The sequence below is a fragment of the Trachemys scripta genome, chromosome 3, assembly GCF_013100865.1.
Source record: "Trachemys scripta elegans isolate TJP31775 chromosome 3, CAS_Tse_1.0, whole genome shotgun sequence".
Classification (NCBI taxonomy): domain Eukaryota; kingdom Metazoa; phylum Chordata; order Testudines; family Emydidae; genus Trachemys; species Trachemys scripta.
The window spans coordinates 198,911,226-198,926,037 of NC_048300.1; the positions used below are offsets into that span (position 1 = coordinate 198,911,226).

Consider the following 14,812-nt stretch of genomic DNA (forward strand, 5'->3'; position numbering starts at 1 on the left):
GGAGGTTCCCCTGGGAGGGGGAGACCTAAGCCTGAGGGTTCTGCAAGGGGGGCAGAAACTCAGTGAAGGGGCACCGGGTCCTGGGAGGGACACGGGGGCCAGAGTGAGGTAAGGTGGAGCACTGGCCTGCAGAGGGCGCTCGGGAGCTGGGACCAGCTAATTCCCACAGATAACCAGCAGGAGGCGCCGCAGGGGTGAGCCCGCACGCTTATATACCCCCACAAAGCTCTGAGTATGGTATTGCAGATGCTGACCTGTCCTGGGAATTTTGGACCCTGGTCAAATACATACATGGTCCTGCCCTGTGCTGAACATGTAAGGATTTAATACCCCAAAAAGCATGATTGCCGTTGAGTCAGAGAGGGTTCGTTTACATTCAGTGCCTTAAAACGAGCGTTTTAATCACTTCTCTTTCTGCACCATTGCCCAGTGGATATTAAATAACAATATTGGCTCGGCAACGTCAGAAAGGTTATTGAAACCAGAGCAGCCGAAAGCACAATGTGAACCCTTTGATCGGATGGTGGATTTATTTATTTCATGCCATCAGTAAGGGAAAAAAAAAACATTAAAAAATCCCCATCGCCCATCCCGAGGGGTTATCCAGCACATCTGTCTGCATCCTCCCAGTGGGCCATTTGCTTTCAAACCCTGTGGTAATCCCCGCTGACCCGGAGAAGCGAAACCTCTCCAATTCTCCGTGTTTATTTTGAATGAGTGAATGAAATTCACGAGACCTGATCAAACAACGGGAACACGAGCAGCAGGCGCAATCCAGGGGGCGGAAGGCATGCTCTCTGCGGACGGAACGACGTGGAGTTTTAAATCCTCGGTCCCTGGACCTGTTTGGATCGTCGGTTTGCTGAGCAGTAGAGCAGGAAGAGTGAGCCGGGGGGCCAGGGGCTAGAGCTGTGTTTCAGCATTTAATTGTTAGAGCTGCACGAGCCATTATTCCCCGGGATGGCCTAGGCCTGTGAAAACTCACCCGGGTTCAGGGTTTGTTATAAACTCAGAGTGGGTTGGTCAAATGATTCCCTCGAGTTCCTGAGCACCGTGGGGAGAGCTTGGCCCCCAGCCCAGCCCCTGGGGCTGAACTGCCCTAAACCAGGAGGCTGGAAATCCAAACCCAAACTCTCCCAAAGTTTGAGATGTCCAGGTTAGCCCCCCCCTCCCCAGTGCAGTAAATAGGAGTGATAAAAATTCAGCTGCAAACTCTGGTTTGAATCCAGATCCAGAGGCTGGGTCTGTCGCAGGGGGGCTGGAACAGTGGGGGGGCTGAGAGCCATTGAACTACACTGCAATCCCTGGTTATGATGGACACCACTTCAAGCCAGGGGGTGCGACAGCTCCCCAGCACCCCGTGTCTGTCATCCCTCATGATAAAGAAGAAATGGGACTTATGCAGATGATACATACACAACCCGTGTGCTCGCTCAGTGTACACATACCCCCCCCATACAGATGGTGTACACACACACACACACACTCTGCGTACTCGCTCAGTGTACACATACCCCCCCGTACAGATGGTGTACACACACACACACACTCTGCGTGCTCGCTCAGTGTACACATACCCCCCCGTACAGATGGTGTACACACACACACACACACACTCTGTGTGCTCGCTCAGTGTACACATACCCCCCCGTACAGATCGTGTACACACACACACACACACACACACACACACTCTGCGTGCTCGCTCAGTGTACACATACCCCCCCGTACAGATGGTGTACACACACACACACACACACACACACACACTCTGCGTGCTCGCTCTGTGTACACATACCCCCCCTGTACATATGGTGTACACACACACACACACACACTCTGCGTGCTCGCTCTGTGTACACATACCCCCCCTGTACAGATGGTGTACACACACACACACACACACGCTCTGCGTGCTCGCTCAGACTCGAACCTGTCACATCCGTACGCTCTCTCCTGCTCTCAGACACACTCCCGCAGCGCAGTGCTGTTAGCAGGTCCTCTGCAGTCCAGGCCAGCTCCTGCCATTCCCCCCAGACACCCTCTCCTCCCACTAACAGTCTCCCTCTCACAGCCCCGCGTGCTTTGAAGTAACGAAGCTCTTTTCCTCTCTGCTTTCTGCAGGTCTCTCCTTCTACACCCGAGTACTTGAAAACTGCGAGGATGAGGCCAGGTTTGATGAGGTAAGAGACAAGTTGGGTTTTTTTTTAAATAATTCTCTTCCTGTTCAAACTTTAAGACCCTCTGAAATGTATTTCCCCCCTTATTATAATGCATTAAGAACACATATTAAGCCATAAAGCTGTAACCATGGTATCAGGTTCGTAGTTGTGTACAAATACAGAGCTCTTTCGCTGATTCCCCCTCATGTCAAGTCCCTGGGTAGAGATGCAGAGCTCCCTTTGCTGACCTACTCTGACAGCAGACCAGGTGGATCCTATCAGCTCCATCCCAAGAGTGTAAGTGGACTTGATTTGTCTGTCTGAGGCAAAGATGATTAGGGAGGGGCCCTGCAGAGAAAACAAAACTAGTTACAGCTGGTGAGCTTAAATTGATGTATGTCTTTTGGTTGTGGCCAGTTGTTTCTCTGTCCCAAGGGTTTTCCCCTAGACGGTGGCATAGGTGGTCTATAGTTCAACGTGCTTGGAGGTTTCTGAGATAGTGGCTGCAATGCATTCAGTGTGCTGATCACTCCCAGACCTTTCTGATATTTACACTGTGTTATAGACATGTTGGTCCAAGGATACTCGAGAGAGAAGGTGGGTGAGGTAATATCTGTTATCAGACCCACTTCTGTTGGTGATAGAGACATGCTTTCGAGCCTAGACAAGAAGAGCTCTGGGTAGCTCAAAAGCTTGTCTCTTTCACCAACAGAAGTTGGTCCACACCCAGCATTCCAGTGGAAATGGATCCCAAAGAGGTTTTCACGTGCCAATCTGATCAGTGCTGGTGCATTTGGGGAATGACTCTCTAAAGAAAAGATCCCCACTGTTTGCACTGAAAGGGCATGAAAAATATTGCTGTCGGGACTGGATTTTGCAAACCTTGCTGGACATGCACTTTGCCTTTCTTAGACTTTAATTGCCTAAAAGGGAGAAAATTCGAAGTTTAAGAGTCTCAGAGCAAATGCCTTAGGCTCTCCACCACAACAGGGCCTGTTTTCACATGCTCACGCAATCCCACGCAGCATTAGAAGTGTTTATTTCTTTTGGCCTGAACGTCCAGTTTTATTGACCTCAGACTCTCAACGCGGCACTTGGAAAGGATGTGAAAGAGCAGTTGGATGTCAGAGGGTTTGTGGTTTTAAAATGTAGCTTTCTCTTAAACGCTGGTAGCAGAAATATTTGAACAGTGACATAACATCACAGATAAGCATGGACTAAAGATAGCACCAGCATGTCACACTGAAAAAGAAAACGTGAATTAAAAAGAGAGCGGGTGTTTCCTTTGATTTCTACTGTATCGTTTACAGAAGATAAACTGCACGAGGGGGTTGAGAGAGACACCTTGAAACTCTTTAACCTTTTAGAGCTGTTCAGTTCATCTGTGACGATCTGGTTTTATTTCAGAGACCGTCACAATCCAAGTTACAATAACTGCTACTGGGATACTTTGAGTGTTGCTTCATTGAGTCTGTACCTGTCTGTGCTTCTGCTGCTGTGCTGGAGAAACGAAATGTTTATTATTGTTTGTTAAGGATTTGTGTTTCCATAGTACCTGGGAACCTTAGTCATGGACCAGGGCCCCACTGTGGTGGGTGTTGTACAAACCCAGAACAAAGAGATGGTCCCTGTTCTAAGAAGCTTACAATCTAAGTCTAAGGGTACGTCTTCACTACCCGCCGTATCGGTGGGTAGCGATGATTTATCGGGGATCGATATGTCGCGTCGCATTAAGACGCAATATATCAATCCCCGAACGCGCTCCCCGTTGACTCCGGAACTCCACCGGAGCGAGCGGCGGTAGCGGAGTCGACGGCGGAGCCGCGGCCGTTGATCCCGCGCCGTGTGGACCCCAGGTAAGTCGATCTAAGATACTTGGACTTCAGCTACGTTATTCACGTAGCTGAAGTTGCGTATCTTAGATCGATCCCCCCCTCCCCCAGTGTAGACCAGCCCTAAGACAAGAGACAACAGATGAAGACAGACAGACAGGCGGGGGGATGATCAGGAAACAAAGCAGATGTATTGGTTGGCAGTGGTCTCGGCACCCCAGCTACTTCACTGTTGTCTAGTTTTGTCCAGGCAGCAGGGCAAAGGAGAGTCGGCAGGAGGAGGATGTCGTTTGGTGGATGGTTACGGGGAGCGGGGGAGAGACAGCCCTTGGAAATGTAACGGGTGGGTGATGGGCGTCGATAGTGAAGGAGAGACGACGGGAAGGGTGGGTTAGACAGAGAAGGGCTTTCAAAGGGAAGACCAGCAGCTTGATGTGCTAGGGAAGGGAGAGCCATTGGAGGGATGCAAAGGGAGGACTGTAGCATAGGCTCGTCCCTTGAAATGTCCCTGCCGGAGAAGGAGGACGCTCTGAGGGTTAACGCTCTGGACTAGGACTTGAGAGCTAACCCTGGCTCTGCTACACACGCCGTAGGGCAAGTCCCTCAGGTACGTCTACACTGCAGGAAAAAAACCCCATGGCGCCAAGTCTGTGTGGGGGGAAGATCTCAGAGGCCAGGCTGCAGCCTGAGCCTGAACATCCACACTGCAATTTTTAGCTCAGCGGACCCGGGCCAGCCATGGGTATTTCATTGCAGTGTAGACGGACCTTGGTCTCGCCGAGCCTCAGTTTCCCCATGTAAAATGGGGGAAACAGGACTTCCCGCGCACTCAGGGCTGGGGTAAGGCTAAATCCCTCCACTGAGGTTTCAGCCGCTCAGGTGCTATAGTGGGGAGCAGCACCGAAAAGCCTCGCCGTGATCTCCGGGGTGCAGAGCTGGCCGTGACCCCAGGGTTCAGGCTGTATTATTGATTTCCCTTGGATAATACTTAGCACTTACCGTGTGCTTCACAAAGATGGGTCGGTCCGGCCCGGGCTTTCCAAAGGATCTGCTCTAGCCCAACCAAGTTCTGGGCTTCACACGGGGTTCCCTGGGGGAGGTTCTTGGGCTGGTCTCATACCGGAGGTCAGCGTAGATGCTCCTCAGAGTCCCCTCTGGCCTGGAAATCGGTATCTGAACAATGAGGACGGTCACTTGTTCAAGGCCATCCCACCAGCGAGTGGCCCTCTGGGCTGTGGCAGGTTGGCACTGCCCGCTCTGAAGGCTGCGTGGGGCTGTCTTCACCGCTGCTGTTACCCGCACTAGCTGGATTCAAAGGAGAACCCGTGAGTGTTTGCTAGGCACCCTGTAACTTAGTGTCAGAGTGAACGGAGAGTCAGTGCTACTGACCCACCCTGACAGCCAGACCAGCTGGTCTCATTAGCACCAGGCAGGAAGAGGCAAGATGGAGCTAGGAGGTGCCTTGGACAGGTACTGTAATCATCCCACTCAGAAGGAAGTTAGGAGGCGAAGGGTTATGTCTGTAAGTATGGCACAGTCCTGTCTTAGGGCTTTGGTACTTGATGGACAGAGGGAAATCCAGGGAGGGAGGAAGTGGAGGAGTGAGTTTTGACAACATGCGTTGTGCATGGGCTGTGTTGGGTTGAGTGGGGACCCCATCACAGCCCCCTTGCAGGAGCCACAGTGAAGGAATTGCAGCCATCGACCCATGTCACTTAACACTTAGTTACTCCTTGCACATAATGGTTCTCAAACTGTGGACTCAGGGTTGGGGGGACCAAATCCTGGTGGTGTCCTCTTCCACTGGAGCGAGAGGCTCACCCCAGAGCCCACCCATCCGACCCACCCTTCTTGAGATCCCAAAATGGTACATGTCAAACCTAGTGGGTTGCCATGGCAACGGGCATGCGATGCCTAGGTAAACAGCAGAAGGAAATATTTCAGACCCGACTAGAGAGAATCTCCCGCACGAAGTGGGCTGCAGAAGGGAACAAGATAATCCAGGGATCTCTGAGCATAGAAGACTGAGCCTACCACATCCCCGCGTGGTGGGCTAATCCCCATATTGCAGATGCGGAAACTGAGATGCAGAGCATGGTTAAGTGACTTGCCCAAGGTCATGCGGGGAGTCAGTGGCAGGACTGGGACAAGAATTGAGTAGTTACTAGGTCACAACCCCTGCTTGTAATCGTCAGGCACTCCCTCTTTGATTAGATGGATCTGTGGTAGCCACCCTCTCCCTTTCCAAGACTGGGGGAGATGCTCAGAGGGCAGCACCGTCACAGTCAGGGGCTGGCTGGTTTAACAAAATGAAGTCCAAAAATACCACTCTTAAAGCAGAATCATTGTGGGGAAGCCATTCGGATTAACGGGGTGCAAATGTCCATGGATCTGAAATGAGGCCATTTATTACAATACTGATAATGTGCATTAATGGAGCAGCCTCCATCCCAAAATGTTGTGCAAATGAAATACAAGGATCCTTTCCCCCACCACAGAGATGCTGCCCCCTCTGAGGTGGGACAGGGCAGCTGTCCAACAGGGCACAGCAGCACTTATTAGTTTCATATAGTGCCAGAGGTGTGCATGGCGCTGTACAGACCCACTACGAGCGCCACACCCCAGCTCTGAGTCTCTTCTGATCTAAAATAGATATAAGACCACAAAGGATAGAAATAGACAAGCGTCAGGAATGGGATATGGAAGGCCAAGGACCCTAAAAGAGAAAGATGGTGAGAAAAGCTTATTGTCATGGATGGTGTAATACCCCTCCACAGTGTATGTCATGGCCCCATCGAGCAGTTAGTCCATGTAGAGGATAATGGCCTACTACTGTTACCAGCTAATGGACTTAACCCTTTGGCTCCAGTCCTGATGGTGCTGGAATTCAAATCCTCTGATGATCTGTGCCAGGCTGGGAGTGGGGGGATGTTACATACACATCTAGTTATTTCCTTTCATTGTAACAGTGTGGGCAGATGGCGTGTGGAGGGAAGGCTGGGGGGCAAGGTACCGACGGAAAGCTAGCGGAAAGAAGGGTGTTTGGAGGAGGAATCCCACTGCATAGCGGTTTAGGCCAGGAAGAGAAGGACACCACCGTTCCCAATAGAAACGACAGGACGAGTTTTCAGAGGTAAATTGGAATGTCCCAGAATGGAATGTAGCCGGGGCGCCAGAGGGTAACCCCTCAACTCCCAGATAAAGTGTCATGGGATCTTGAGTGACGCCATGACTTTAGGACAGTCTTGGACTCAGCCCGTCAAAGATGCCTCCCCCATCACAGCGCCCCCTAGCAGCACCCTTGGGTATCGGCTCACTGACTCAGAAGGAGGAACGCCAGCTAGCGTCTAACACCACTTACAGCAGCACCCCGGGTGCTCCTGGGAGGTCGCCCACCCGAATGCTGACCAGGTTGGCGGAGGTCAGGCTCCAAGGTGAGAAGATTGTGGAGCCCCGCACTCAGGAGACGCAGAGAATGGTACAAAAAGGGTGTTGCTCGGAGCGTGTCTACACACACAGTTTGCATCCATTTAACCTAAATCGGTGCAGACCCCTGCGTGGACGCTCTCATATTGGTGTCAGACTGGTTATATCTGTTCAGCTTGTGCCTGTGAATTGATCAACGCAAGCTGGGTTTCAATCGGTTTAATGCTGCATCAGTGTAACGAAATCACCCCTGTAATTCTGCGTGCAGACCGGGCCTTGGGCTTGTGCTTGGCTCCTCTGCTAGGAGGATGCTGGGAGCAATAGAAATCCATGCGGGGACACAGAAGACGCTTGAGGCAGGGTGTTCCTGAAGATGAGAGACACTTGCAGGAGGAAGCGTAGCTGGGAACGGGCGGGGCGACCGCGTGAATAGCACAAGCGGTGGCTTAGCTCTGCCCTGCTCCCGTCTCCAAGTGAGCTCTCTCCCTGAGCCCTTCCTCTTCCTCGTTATTTATTCAGATCCGTCCGTCATGGGCTGGGGATGGAGGAGGAGAAAGAGCAGGGCTTGGGGGACTTTCACATACGCACACAAAAAGCCTGAGCCACGTAATCCACCAGCTCCACACACAGACATGCCCGCCAGCTACGGCGCGTGGGCGATGCGCTAGGAACTTGGCGTATGCAGGATCGGGGGCGGAGGGGTGTCTGCCAGCCCGGGGGCATGGAGACGTCCTCGGGAGCTGCTCGCTGGGGGACAAGCGCTGTGCTGTTTGGGAGCTGACTAGAATCAGCTGCAGGCAGGGGAGGATTTCTCTAGGGCTCCAGGAGGCATCAGGGAGTTCGGATCTCTTGTCTGGAGCAGAGTCCTACCTCACCATGGCTGGAAACCTTCCCTCAGCCGCACTGTGTGTGTCACCCGTGTCGCTGGCCTCCCTTCCACTAGGCCTGGCCTGGAATGCCGGGCCGGGGACGATCAGGGACACCAGTGCGTCTCCGCAGGGCGAGAGGAGGCAGGAGGGTGGTGGTGGAAGAGACGGCGGGAGGGTCCCAGAGCTGGGAGGTGGGTCGGTCTCTAGGGGGATGAATCGGCAGCAGGACCTGGCCGTCGTGCCGTGTGGGGGAGGAACTGAGGTGCAGTGTAGCCCCCCTCGCTTGGCTTGAATAGTTTGCTGGGAGGGGGCGATGACCTGGGGAGACTGAGCTGAGCACCTGGGTCGCTGAGAAACAAGGTGGTAAAATGCTGCACCAGGCCTGGGGCATTTGCTGGTGCCTAAAGCCCGCTGAATGATTCTTCCCCGGGAGGCTCCCACAGAAGCGGCGGGAGCAGGGCTGGGGTTTCAGACCGGTGGGATGGGCTTTCCCCACCTGCCTGGTTTTGTGTGTCATTAGCCGCTGCCGCGGCGCCCAGTCTCTGCCAAGGACAGCCTGGCATGGAGCCGCTGACCTCTGACCGCGTTACAGGCGTCGGTGCCCAGCAGCGCTGGGTTCTCTTTGAGCTTCGGCCCCGGAGCACAGCGTGGCTAGCCAGCCGCCCTGCTCTGACCTGCCGTCCCCAGCAGACTGAGGGTGCCGCAGTGCAGAGGATGGACGTGGTGTGGAAGAGTCTGTCTGTCCATCTGTGTGCATGAGAGCTGGTTCAGGGGGTTTCTTTGGCCTTCTGGTGCCCCTCTGCATGGGGTGAATTTCACCCTTCCAACCCGGGCTAGGTGCAAGGACCAGATCTGAATTAATCTGTCTTCCGACAGGTCAGGGATCAAAAATCTCTGGCTCTACATCATCCAATTGCCCCTCTGCTCCGTTACCCCAATGGTTTAGCCCAGCCTAGCTTTTAACGTCTTTTAATGTGGGAAATAGCTTTTGGGAAAGCTATTCCACAGCCCGGCAGCTCCCATCAGGAGGAAGTTGTCCCTGGTGTTCATCCGTTTGCTCATTATGGCTTTGAGGCTGGAAAGTGCTGAGTGTGCTGGCCCCAATCCAGCACAGCTGGTGTCTTGTGTGCTTAGAAGTTAAACACGTGCTAGGTCCATTGGCTTCTTAAGCTAAGCAGGTACTGACCAGGGCTGGGCTGCAAGATTGTCCCATCAGCCTGGGTTCTAATCCCTTGGATCACACAAACCTTCCCACTCCGTGATGTTTACACCTTCCAGGTTAGCCTCTTCCCCTCCCCCCCCCCGTCCCTACTGGAGCTGTCACTCAGCCAAACTAGACGTATTCAGCAGCTCATCAGTTAATCCCTCCAGCCCCATGATCATTGGTACACAGCGACAGCTTTGTGGTCCAGATAGACCTGCAGAGATCCCAGGGCTCTCTGATTGCCCAGCCGGTACTAGGCATAAATACCCACCCAGAATGGTTTGCGTTGGGTTAGGTCTACCTCCTTTTCTAGGTTTGCTTGGTAAGCCCTGCTTTGAAAGAACCCACAAAGCTCCGTCCAGCCGTGGAAGAGCCAGGAGATGGCAGCAAGGGAGAGGATAAAAATTCCCCCCTTCTGGGGGGTTGACTTCTGGACATCTAGTGGTTCAGATAGACAAGCGCTGATCTGAGTCACTGAGCCAGACTGCTCCTCTCTCCGGTGAGGTAACCATACACCAGCCCAGACAAGGAATTTTATAAAGAGCACCTAAATCAGGGCTCTCCTGAATTGGCCGCTCCTGCAAGTGTTGAGAGACGGGTGGACTTTAAACACAGGACCAGGAGTCAGGAACGCCTGGGGTCTGACATCGGCTCACTCTGCCCCGAATTGGGAAAAGTTGCTCTGTGCCTTTTCCCCATCTGTCAAAGAGGGATAATCATACTTAATTGTAGAGCTGATCAAAAATCAGACATTTTGTCCCACCAGAAATTCCAATATTTCCATGTTTGGTTTTGTCCCCAATTGTTCTTTGCATGGAATGAAAAATTTTGATTCAACGTTTTGGCTCAGTTCAGCATTAAACTGTGTCTGCCTGAACCATCACAAAGCCTCCTGGGAGCTGTAGTTCAGGTATCTCCTGCCATCATTCTTCCCGTGAGCTGGACTATATCTCCCATGATGCACTATAGCCTCCCCGATGCATCATGGGAGATGTAGTCCAGTCAGGAAGCCCAGGGCTTCAGTGTGAATAGGGGCAGGAGATGCCTGAACTAAAATTCCCATAAAGCACCGTGGCAGCTCAGCCACAGATTAAGGTTGAACTGACCCAACACAAAACAAAATATTTGATTTCAGTTTTCCGCAACAGAAAAATTTCTGCAAAATTGTCATTTTTCTGTGGAAAATTTCAGTTTTGGGAGAGTCCCAAACCATTTTGACAGAGAATTCTCAGCTTTACTTTATTGTGGTCTACTGGACTGAGCGCGGATTCTGAAGACAGCAGGCAAAGAATATAACCCTCTCTGTGCCTCGACTTCCGCCGCTGCAGAAATGGGGTTGATGGTCCCGCCCCATCTTTGCAAATCGTTTTGTGATCTGCGGATGAGAAGTGCTGTACAAAGTGTTTATTATTAATCCTGCCACATGCTGGGAGGATTATTTTTATGCCCAGCACTGCAAAGCCGGAGACTGAAAGACGGCAAAGCACTGAAGTGCTGCTTACATTCCATGTGTTTATCATAGGTAAAATTACATGGCCACCATTACCTTAGTTTCTGAGCGCTTCGCACTCTTTCATTTAATTCTTGATTTAGTCCTAAGTGGAGCACAGGATCTGGTCCAAGAGGTGAATATAGCTGGACCGCTTGGTAATACTGACCATAATATAATTAAATTTAACATCCCTGTGGCAGGAAAAACACCACAGCGGCCCAACACGGTAGCATTTAATTTCAGAAAGGGGAACTACACAAAAACGAGGTTCGTTAAACAGAAATTAAAGGGTACAGTGACAAAAGTGAAAGCTCTGCAAGCTGCCTGGAAACTTTTTAAAGACACCATAATAGAGGCTCAACTTAAATGTACCCCCCAAATTAAAAAACAGAGTAAGAGAGCCAAAAAAGAGCCACCGTGGCTACGCAACAAAGTAAAAGAAGCAGTGAGAGGCAAAAAGACATCCTTTAAAAAGTGGAAGTTAAATCCTAGTGAGGAAAATGGAAAGGAGCATGAACACTGGTTACGAAGGCCAAAAAAGAATTGGAGGAACAGTTAGCCAAAGACTCAAAAAGTAATAGCACATTTTTTTGAAGTACATCAGAAGCAAGAAGCTGCTAAACAACCCATGGGGCCACTGGACGATCAAGGTGCTAAAGGAGCACTCAAGGACGATAAGGCCATTGGGGAGAAACTAAATGAATTCTTTGCATCAGTCTTCACGGCTGAGGACGTGAGGGAGATTCCCAAACCGGAGCCATTCTTTTTAGGTGACAGATCTGAGGAACTGTCTCAGATTGAGGTGTCATTAAAGGATTTTTTGGAACAAATTGATAAATTAAACAGCAATAAATCACCAGGACCAGATGGTATCACCCAAGAGTTCTGAAGGAACTCACATGTGAAACTGCAGAACTACTAACTGTGGTATGTAACCTATCATTTAAATCAGCTTCTGTACCCAATGACTGGAGGATAGCTAATGTGAAGCCAATTTTTAAAAAGGGCTCCAGAAGCAATGCTGGCAATTACAGGCCTGTAACCCTGACTTCAGTACCAGGCAAACTGGTTGAAACTATAATAAAGAACAAAATTGTCAGACATACAGATGAACATAATTTGTTGAGGAAGAGTCAACATGGTTTTAGTAAAGGGAAATCATGCCTCACCAATCTACTAGAATTCTTTAAGGGGGTCAACAAGCATGTGGACCAAGGGTATCCAGTGGATATAGTGTACTTAGATTTTCAGAAAACCTTTGACAAGGTCCCTCACCAAAGGCTCTTAAGCAAAGTAAGCTGTCATGGGATAAGAGGGAAGGTTCTCTCATGGATCGGTAACTGATTAAAAGATAGGAAACAAAGGGTAGGAATAAATGGTCAGTTTTCAGAATGGAGAGAGGTAAATAGTGGTGTCCCCCAGGGGTCTGTACTGTGACCAGTCCTGTTCAACATATTCGTCAATGATCTGGAAAAGGGGGTAAACAGTGAGGTGGCAAAATTTGCAGATGATACAAAATTACTAAAGATAGTTAAGACCCAGGCAGACTGAGAAGAGCTGCAAAAGGATCTCACAAAACTGTGTGACTGGGCAAGAAAATGGCAGATGAAATTCAATGTTGATAAATGCAAAGTAATGCACATTGGAAAACATAATTCCAACTAGACATATAAAATGATGGGGTCTGAATTAGCTGTTACCACTAAAGAAAGATCTTGGAGTCATTGTGGATAGGTCTCTGGAAACATCCACTCAATGTGCAGCGGCAGTCAAAAAAGCGAACAGAATGTTGGGAATAATTAAGAAAGGGATAGATAATAGGACAGAAAATATCATGTTGCCTCTGTATAAATCCATGGTACGCCCACATCTTGAATACTGTGTGCAGATGTGGTCACCCCATCTCAAAAAAGATATATTGGAATTGGAAAAGGTTCAGAAAAGGGCAACAAAAATGATTAGGGGTATGGAATGGCTTCTGTATAAGAACATAAGAAAGGCCGTACTGGGTCAGACCAAAGGTCCATCTAGCGCAGTATCCTGTCTACCGACAGTGGCCAATGCCAGGTGCCCCAGAGGGAGTGGACCAACAGGCAATGATCAAGTGATCTCTCTCCTGCCATCCATCTCCATCCTCTGACAAACAGAGGCTAGGGACACCATTCCTTACCCGCCCTGGCTAATAGCCATTAATGGACTTAACCACCATGAATTTATCCCGTTCTCTTTTAAACACTGTTATAGTCCTAGCCTTCACAACCTCCTCAGGTAAGGGGTTCCACAAGTTGACTGTGCGCTGCGTGAAGAAGAACGTCCTTGTATTTGTTTTAAACCTGCTGCCTATTAATTTCATTTGGTGACCCCTAGTTCTTGTATTATGGGAATAAGTAAATAACTTTTCCTTATCCACTTTCTCCACATCACTCATGATTTTATATACCTCTATCATATCCCCTCTTAGTCTCCTCTTTTCCAAGCTGAAGAGTCCTAGCCTCTTTAATCTCTCCTCATATGGGACCCGTTCCAAACCCGTAATCATTTTAGTTGCCCTTTTCTGAACCTTTTCTAGTGCCAGTATATCTTTTTTGAGATGAGGAGACCACATCTGTACGCAGTATTCGAGATGTGGGCGTACCATCGATTTATATAAGGGCAATAATATATTCTCAGTCTTATTCTCTAGCCCCTTTTTAATGATCCCTAACATCCTGTTTGCTTTTTTGACCGCCTCTGCACACTGCGCGGACATCTTCAGAGAACTATCCACGATGACTCCAAGACCTTTTTCCTGACTTGTTGTAGCTAAATTAGCCCCCATCATATTGTATGTATAGTTGGGGTTATTTTTTCCAATGTGCATTACTTTACAGTTATCCACATTAAATTTCATTTGCCATTTTGTTGCCCAATCACTTAGTTTTGTGAGATCTTTTTGAAGTTCATCACAGTCTGCTTTGCTCTTAACTATCTTGAGCAGTTTAGTATGAGTAGAGATTAATAAGACTGGGACTTTTCAGCTTGGAAAAGAGATGGCTAAGGGGAGATATGATAGAGGTCTATAAAATCATGACTGGTGTACAGAAAGTAGATAAGGAAGTGTTGTTTACTACTTCTCATAACACAAGAACTAGGGATCACCCAATGAAATTAATAGGTAGCAGGTTTAAAACAAACAAAAGGAAGTATTTCTTCACACAACGCACAGTCAACCTGTGGAACTCCTTGCCAGAGGATGTTGTGAAGGCCAAGACCATAACAGAGTTCAAAAGGGAACTAGATAAATTCATGGAGGATAGGTCCATCAGTGGCTATTAACCAGGATGGACAGGAATGGTGTCCCTAGCCTCTGTTTGCCAGAAGCTGGGAATGGGTGACAGGTGATGGATCACTTGATGATTCCCTGTTCTGTTCATTCCCTCTGGGGCACCTGGCATTGGCTACTGTCGGAAGACAGAATACTGGGCTAGATGGACCTTTGGTCTGACCCAGTAGGGCCATTCTTATGATCTTATGTTCATGTATTTATGCTCACAATACCCCTGTGAGGTAGGGCAGTGCTCTGGTTCCCATTGTACAGAAGGGAAACTGAGGCACAGAGCCACTGAGGGTGTATCAACACTTGGAGCTAAGGGCGTGACTCCACGCTTGAGGAGACATACTTTTGCTAGTTGTCATTGCACTGATGTGCTAAAACCAGTAGTGACACCGCGATAGCACAGGAGGCAGAGAGAGAGAGGCTGGCTGCCCCGAGTACAAACCCACTCAGACCCTATGAGTAGAGTACGTATCCTCGAGCTGGGAATCTCACCCCCAGCTCCAAGTGGGGA

At 49.8% G+C, this 14,812-nt stretch overlaps 1 protein-coding gene across 1 annotated transcript in view; it reads left to right on the forward strand.

Annotated features, from left to right (window-relative positions):
* Positions 1–14,812, forward strand: part of OTOF (otoferlin) — a gene marked incomplete at its 3' end in the record, with an annotated part of 165,587 nt that overhangs the window by 12,555 nt on the left and 138,220 nt on the right. Inside the window, 1 exon segment of the mRNA XM_034766932.1 lies at positions 2,125–2,183. Within this exon segment, the coding sequence (XP_034622823.1) occupies positions 2,125–2,183 (59 nt within the window).